General features: G+C 45.7%; 2 protein-coding genes across 4 annotated transcripts; one reads left to right on the top strand and one right to left on the bottom strand.

Annotated features, from left to right (window-relative positions):
• The first annotated feature begins 4 nt into the window (after positions 1-4).
• Positions 5-3,612, top strand: mia (MIA SH3 domain containing). 3 transcript variants are annotated; one of them, XM_032577012.1, is made up of 5 exons: positions 5-215; positions 641-709; positions 1,541-1,674; positions 2,638-2,748; positions 2,856-3,612. In XM_032577012.1, the coding sequence occupies exons 2-5, from the start codon at positions 661-663 to the stop codon at positions 2,877-2,879; spliced, it is 318 nt and encodes a 105-aa protein (XP_032432903.1). In that variant the 5' UTR covers positions 5-215; positions 641-660; the 3' UTR covers positions 2,880-3,612. The 3 variants fall into 3 exon arrangements, with proteins under 3 accessions (XP_032432903.1, XP_032432902.1, XP_032432901.1); XM_032577011.1 differs by lacking the exon at positions 5-215 and adding an exon at positions 222-339; XM_032577010.1 differs by lacking the exon at positions 5-215 and having other exon boundaries at positions 222-709.
• Positions 3,613-3,816: 204 nt separating this feature from the next.
• Positions 3,817-5,517, bottom strand: LOC116728725 (alpha-crystallin B chain-like). The gene is made up of 3 exons (XM_032577009.1): positions 5,207-5,517; positions 4,887-5,009; positions 3,817-4,810 (listed from the first exon to the last, which is right to left on the bottom strand). Exons 1-3 carry the CDS (start codon positions 5,384-5,386, stop codon positions 4,619-4,621), a joined length of 495 nt encoding a protein of 164 aa, XP_032432900.1. The 5' UTR covers positions 5,387-5,517; the 3' UTR covers positions 3,817-4,618.
• Positions 5,518-7,952: the final 2,435 nt, after the last annotated feature.

The raw sequence follows: 7,952 nt of genomic DNA on the forward strand, positions 1-7,952 counted from the left end.
TACCTGACGGGTTACCAGTCACCAGAAATAGTCTTCCTGTTTGGTGTTGAGTGTGCGCACATTTTGTCTGTGTGCCTGGGACTATTTGCGCAAGAGAGGCTCAGCTGGTTTCCCTGGTAGTGAAAACATCCGGTATGTAAATAGAATCTGAGGGCCACACCTCTTCCCGAGTCACGAAGGTGTAAAGGAAACAGAGTCAGGATCACATGAAGCAGGTGCTGTTTGGATATCTAGTGGTTGAGCAGGGATATTAAAAGGCAGATAAAGTTTGAGGAAGTTGCTGCTTGAAAGCTCAGCAGTCTTCTTTTGGGATGGAAAGAGATGAGGACACAAACAGGGGTCTGTTAACTTCAGCTCTCACCCCCTCCTTCTCCTCCTGTCTTGTTTACCTGCTTGGAGTGTTTCAAAGGAGTGCTCTGTTCACTTATGAGGAAGGGGGCAGGGAGAGTGTCGAAGAGAGGGCAACTCACACCCCACCTCCTCTCAGGGGGCAGCAAACTGGGAAAGAAGGAATAAAAAGCTGAGCACGACACTCATCAATCATAAAACTTATTTTTTTTGTCTTAGTTTCTGTGTTTTCTGCATTCTGATATGGCTTTCAGACTGTTTTTAGCTCTCTCTGTGATGCTTTTCCTGACAGCCTGTGAAGCTGGAAAGCAGATGCCCAAACTATCAAATAAGAAACTCTGCGCTGACTCTGAATGCAGTCGTAAGTAGCAACAGCTTCTATTTCTTCCTTGCTTACTGATTATATTATCTAACAACTGGAACATATGAAAGATAAATGCTGATTTTTTTTTAAAGAAATGGAAAAAATACTGTTGCTTCTTCATGAATAAAGGAGAATAATTTGGAAAGTAGGGTACCAGAGTCTGGAGAAAGAGTGAAAAGGTACAGAATCGAATACTTGGGGAGCCATATCTGCTGGTGTTGGTCCGCTGTGTTTTCTGAAGCCCAAAGACGACTCAGAATCCACCAGGAAATTTTAGAGCACTCCATGCTTTTTTCTGCTCATAACTTTTATGAAGGTACTGATTTTATTATCTGTCCACACTGCCAAAAGTACCAATACTTGCTTCAATAGCCATGTTATCACTGTACTGGATTGGCCAGAAAAAAAAAACAACCCTCTTTGACCTAACTATGCAAAGAATGTACAGAGTATTGTGAAAAAGAAGACGAGAAACGAGAGAGTAAAATGAGGATGAGCTATTGGCTGCCATGGAAACAACCTGTTTAACACCCCAGAGCCACAAGTTGATCATTTCCAGGCCATGCCACATGATCCAGATTAACTTTTCAAAAGGCTCACATGTCTGTATCAGTGACCCTTAATCATTAAAGTTAACAGTAATAAACACTTGTCATATAACCAGTGTGTGTCAGAAATGTATATAATATACAGATTTTACTTTTTAAATGTAGTTACTGTACTGACTAAAATTTTTGATGATTTTCTGAGCTGCACAACAATTAAAAAACTGAAAATCTTACGCAGTCATTCAAGCCCCTACAAATCCTAAACTATGTTCCCACACAGATCCAATCCTCATAGCCCAGGCGCTTCAGGACTACTACCCTGGAGACTGCAGGTTCATCCCCATCCGACAGGGGCAGCTCGTCTATGTTTATGCAATGCTGAAAGACAGAGGGAATCTCTTCTGGGCTGGCAGTGTGAGTAAAGAAGAATAATTTTAGAAAAAATCATTATGACCATAAATCACAGTGCCTTGCAAAATTAATCATACCTTTGGAATGTCACATTACAAGCACAAACATTGCAGAATTTTATTGTGTGACCGATCAATATAAAAATACCACACAATCATGAATTTACTTTCCTTAAAAAGTATTTGGTAAGTGAATAAAGTAATCTCAGCTGTGAAGGCTTCAGATGTTTGTTAGAAACCATTGAAGAACAATCAACATTATGAGGCTTATGGTAGTCTGTAGCACACTGTTGGGGCAACACAAGCCTGCCAGTAACTTTGTACCCAAATAATTGCCTTGTTTGTAGCAAGATTTAAGTCCAGTGAACAAGACCTAATTTTTGTTTCAACCCTTTCAAAAAATGTCATGTGTAAGGTAATCAAACCTGCTGGGTGTGAAGATAACTTGAAATAGAAAAAGGCTTCTTTCTGAAATTAAGAATCTGGTAGATAAATAAAAAAATACCACAGATATTTTTTTTTTTGCTACTTTCAAATGTTCCAGTCACAGCTTACAGATGTAACAGGCTCGGCGCCTGCCATCAGGCTAAGAACAGCCAAGCAAATATTGACTGAAAATATCTTTCTACTCAAGCCTTGAATGTTTTAAGTCAATACATGCATGTTCCAGGAGGAATAAATTAACGTAGCAACTTCCATGGTAAACAAGAAAAAGTTTCTGGTAAATGGTATAATGGGTTATGTTGTACACTTTTTAAAAGGCACATCTGCTACAAACCAGGTAACTCCCAACTGTAACTATAAAATATTGTAACAATCGTCAACAATAGATTTTAGGTGTGTGAACTATGTCCTGTTCTACTGCATTAAAATGTCTCTAAAGATGGCGTTGTTCAGCCATCTTGAAGTTTAAGATATAGTAAAAAAAAGATTGAGAAGCTCTAATCTAGCTATTTTACTACTGTAGGTACAAAATACATATTATGGAGAACAGGAGGCTCGCATTGGTCACTTCCCTAGCAGCGTTGTGGAGGAAACACATGCTCTCATGCCAGCAACCACTGAAGTCAAAACTACCGTAAGTGAACCAACAGTTCTGTGCATATTTACAAATAAGTTGAGCTATTATCAATTTATTTCTATTTTATTCTTCTATTTTCACTGCTTTCATTTTTTTAAATCCAGAACTGGGACTTCTACTGCAACTGATGTTGAGTGGGCAGACAGAGAAAACGACAAGCGTTCCTTAACACACAATTATGGTCTAATCCATGTTAGCTCGTCTCTGAATAAGTTTTTGAAAATCATGAAATGATTTATGGGTGTCAGAAATTGCATTCTGATAACCTTGTCAAATAGATGCTTTGATTACTGATCATTGATTTCAAGGTCGAGTTATTTTCCTCTTCCTGTTATATATCAAACTCGGGCTCTTCTTTCATGCTTTTCTGTGTTCTTGTTATTTGGTATTTAAATGAGATTTACTTTACACAACATGACTTGACAGAATTTAATCGGATTTTCTGTCAAAATTAAATAAAGAAAATACATTGCAATGATCTTATCTGTATTTAAACATGTAATCATCTTTATCTTAAATTATTTAGAAGATAGTTCTCCTACATATGCTATCTGGGACACTTTGGCTTTTCATACTTTCAGTTTTACAGATAATAAACATTTCAACAAAAACTGTAAAAATGTGTCTTTTTTTAGGCTGAGCTTGGCAAGAGAATTTACCTGAATATGCTGCCTATTATTTATTGTAGCACGATATGATGGTGAAACACACATCTTTTAAATAAATGGGTTTTTTTGTTGTTGTTTTAGCTGTGTTATGCTTAGACATTCAGAATATACAGGACATTTGGATTTAAACATTTTTTTCAAGACAAAGTCAACTTTTACTATCTGGCAATCATTCAGTTTTTTTTTTGTTTTTGTTTTGATTGTGTAATAATTTGTAAAACAACAAATAAAATGTTTGCCACATCTTGGTTTATTGATTTGAATTTTAAAAATTGCTTTTTAATTGTCACAAAAGTTTTGGTGACTAAACAATAAAATAGCTTGACTCTTCAGCCTCTGCTGTTGTGTGAAATTATACTTTCAACAGAATAAAGAAAAAAAAAAATGACAAGACAAATTTGAGTTTCAATATTTATTCTAAATATGGTTTTCTGTGTTAATATGCCAGAGGTTATAGCCAGTTTAACAGTAATAGTAGAGCGTTGGGTTTACAAGTAAAAATGTACTCACTGTCAAAAACAGTACATATAGATAAGATATCTGAAGAAAAAAAGTGGCTCTTGTGCTCATCCTTTACACTGCACCTGTCATTCTTCATCTGTTGCTTTTTCCGCTCCACACAGTCTTGGCCCTAAATCCTCCTGTGGCATTTTGAATTAACCAAAAAAGCAATCAAATGCTCCCAATGATCCTGTGTCTCTTCACTTACAGAAACCAGCACCTTATCCCACTGAAGAGAGAGCACAGCTGGCATTTTGTTAATAAGTCTGACAATGTTAGTTTTAGACAAGAACATTTTAAGCTGTCTAGGCCTTTTCCTTCCACCCAACTTTTTAGAGTTTGGTCTCCTAAATCCAAAGCTTTCTCGGGCTTCGTCTCATATTCACACACTAGGTAAAGGAAAGAAATACATTTGGTAATTTTAGATCAATGCATCTTGTCAAAGATAGGCCTATTCTCTGGAGCTTAATATTGTGCAGACAAAACTCACATGTAATGTTAGATGTTTATGCAGGATCCAATTTTTTCCAGAGGTTACCATGTTCTAAATCCATCAGTAATTGTAAGTTGGAAGTCAGCAGGTTATGTTTTCATTTTTTTTCCCAACTTGTCTGACCTATTATGTTAACCAAAATGCCAACATATAAACAAGTAGTGGTGGGTTAGTACTTAATCAGTATCAGGGCTGTCAGGATACTCTACATTTTTTGTTTCTGTGAGCCATCTTCAAATGAGATGGGAATGTTGCAGTCTGGCCCAAGACATGGCCGAGGCGCCGTGATTGTTAGCACACCATCAGATGACAGATTGGAGGTGATGTCGGCCCCTAACACGCCAGATGGAAGCCTGTATTTCCTCAGAAACTCTCTTGACACAAAGCCGTGATCATCCTGAAAGCAGAATTAGTCAGAGAGTTAGAAAGGTTACAGCTTGCAGTTTCTGCAGATCTCTGAAATCTCTCCTGACCTGTCTGTCCTCGTGCTTAGCGTGCACGGTGATGAACTCGTCGCTAACACTGACTGACAGCTCGTCGGGGGAGAAATGCTTCACATCCAGATAAATAACAAAGCGGTCCTTTTCCATCCGCATCTGTGCAGAAATTTGTCAGAAGTAGTAAGATGCTGTTTTTTATCTCAGTGCAATTTCATATCAGTAGAAAGTCAGTTGTGTTTCTGACTTCAACTTAAGCACTTAGAACTCTGATTTAAACAACAAATCTCACAAATGTGACTGTGAAACACTAAGGCTTGAAGTACCATCAAAAGGTGAACCAAACAGCATTTTACCTCACTGTGTCCATTTTCTGGCCAGTTGAACCAGCGCATAAATGAAGGTCGCATCCAGGGGAAGGACCAGGAGAAGGGCCACACCAGTGGCCAGTCAGCAAGAGGTTCTGCCAAGGAGAGGTCAGAAAATCGGCTTGGGAAGCCACGGCGGTACCAGGGGTACTGAATGGGAATATCCATAGTGGAAGTCAGAGAAGGTTTTAAGCTCAGAGCTGGTCTAACTTGGCTTAAGATGGGTGCAGCTCTCCAGTTCTACACTGAATTTATAGGCCTTTCCCTCCCAACCCATCCAAGCCTCCCTAACTTCCCATGCCATCACTGGCAGTGAAACTGTGCCAACAGGCTGATCTCTCTGGAACAATGATGTCAGCTGTTTGTCCCTTCATCCCCCTGACTGTTTCCTCTGTCTGACTGTTGTCTCACACTCTCCCCCCGACACCATGTTTCTCTCTCTCAGTCATGACGGGACATTGGCTGGGAATATTGCTGATACCTCCAAGCTTATGCCCCAGGAAATACCGCTGCCCAGTGTTCGAGAGTTTGTTTGGCGTATAGCTTACGGAGCATTAGCCAGTGGTGCACCATGTGCCAAAAGCTTAGATCTATGTGTGGAGTGGATGTGGTGTTGAATGGAAACTGATGAGTTTGTATGGGACAGCATTAGGTGAGACTTTATCTGCGTAAAGTTTTGCCATGAGCTCAGATTTTAAAAATTGCTTTCCCATTGGTGTCATGAAGTGCGGTGTTGAGGTGGTGAGGCAGACGCAGCGGGAACCAGGTTAGATGAATGATGAAGATTTTAATAATAAACAAGTCCAACAACGAGCAGCAGGCACAGGGAAACACTGACGACGAACAGACTAGACATTGACGCAAAATTGACGAGGACCCGACGAGGAACAAAGAACACAGGTGGAGTTAAATACACGGGAGGGTAATCACAGAGACGAGACACACCTGGGAACAATCAAGGGGAGGACAGGACAACGAAGAGACTCAAGGACACAGAAACTCAAAATAAACATAGAAAAACACAGATCCTGACAGTACCCCCCCCTCAAGGGCGGCTACCAGACGCCCACAAAACAAAAACACAACAAGGGTGGGCGGAGGGGCGCCGGACGGGGGGCCAGAGTCCAAAATAACAAAAAACAACCCACCATTGTGGGCGGAAACACGGGAAGGGCCAAGAGTCCAAAAAGAAACAAAAAACTACCCACAGGGTGGGCGGAGGCAAAGGAGGCGGGAACCACGGAGGCGGTCCGGCGGCCGTCCGCGGCGCTGGAGGCGGGAACCACGGAGGCGGTCCGGCGGCCGTCCGCGGCGCTGGAGGCGGGAACCACGGAGGCGGTCCGGCGGCCGTCCGCGGCGCAGGAGGTGGCAATGGGGAGTCCCGGGGGCCGCCCTCAGACGGCGATGACGAGCCCCCCGAGGCAGGGTCTCTGGTGGAGCACAGGGGGTCTCAGTGGGAACGCCGGGAGTCTGAGTCGGAACACTGGGAGTCTTATGAGGAACGCAGGGGGTCTTGGTCGTCGGGGTCTCGGAAGGAACGTAGAGGGTCTCGGGAGTCGGTGTCTCGGAGGGAACGTAGAGGGTCTCGGGAGTCGGTGTCTCGGAAGGAACACAGAGGGTCAGGGTCTCAGGAGGAACACTGGGGGTCTCGGTCTCAGGAGGAACACTGGGGGTCTCGGTCTCGGGTGGAACGCAGAAGGTCAGGGTCTCGGGTGGAACGCAGAAGGTCAGGGTCGGAACGCAGGGAGTCTCTGGAGGAACGCAGGGAGTCTCTGGAGGAACGCAGGGAGTCAGAGTCGGAACGCAGGGAGTCTCTGGAGGAACGCAGGGAGTCAGAGTCGGAACGCAGGGAGTCAGAGTCGGAACGCAGGGAGTCTCTGGAGGAACGCAGGGAGTCTGAGTCGGAACGCAGGGAGTCTGGGAAGGAACGCTGGGAGTCTGGGAAGGAACGCTGGGGGTCTGGGTCTCGGAAGGAACACTGGGAGTCTCGGAAGGAACACTGGGAGTCTCGGAAGGAACGCCGGCTGGAACGCCGGCTGACTCGGCCTCGGGTGCGCCGGCTGGAACGCCGGCTGACTCGGCTTCGGGTGTTCCGGCTGGAACGCCGGCTGACTCGGCCTCGGGTGCGCCGGAGCGAAGCCTTGGAACCGGCCGCGTAGGCGAGCCGCAGCGAAGCCTTGGAACCGGCCGCGGAGGCGAGCCGCAGCGAAGCCTTGGAACCGGCCGCGGAGGCGAGCCGCAGCGAAGCCTTGGAACCGGCCGCGGAGGCGAGCCGCAGCGAAGCCTTGGAACCGGCCGCGGGGGCGAGCCGCAGCGAAGCCTTGGAACCGGCCGCGGGGGCGAGCCGCAGCGAAGCCTTGGAACCGGCCGCGGGGGCGAGCCGCAGCGAAGCCTTGGAACCGGCCGCGGGGGCGAGCCGCAGCGAAGCCTTGGAACCGGCTGCGGGGGTGACAGCTCCGGAAGGCGACGAGGGGCCGGGTCCACCGGCGGCTCACGTCGCTGTCTCCGGGCTGACCGTGGAGGTGGCGGCTCCGGAAAGCGACGAGGGGCCGGGTCTGCCGGCGGCTCACGTCGCTGTCTCCGGGCTGACCGTGGAGGTGGCGGCTCCGGAAAGCGACGAGGGGCCGGGTCTGCCGGCGGCTCACGTCGCTGTCTCCGGGCTGACCGTGGAGGTGGCGGCTCCGGAAGGCGACGAGGGGCCGGATCTGCCGGCGGCTCACGTCGCCGCCTGTGA

The sequence above is a fragment of the Xiphophorus hellerii genome, chromosome 11 (assembly GCF_003331165.1).
Source record: "Xiphophorus hellerii strain 12219 chromosome 11, Xiphophorus_hellerii-4.1, whole genome shotgun sequence".
In the NCBI taxonomy this organism is placed as follows: domain Eukaryota; kingdom Metazoa; phylum Chordata; class Actinopteri; order Cyprinodontiformes; family Poeciliidae; genus Xiphophorus; species Xiphophorus hellerii.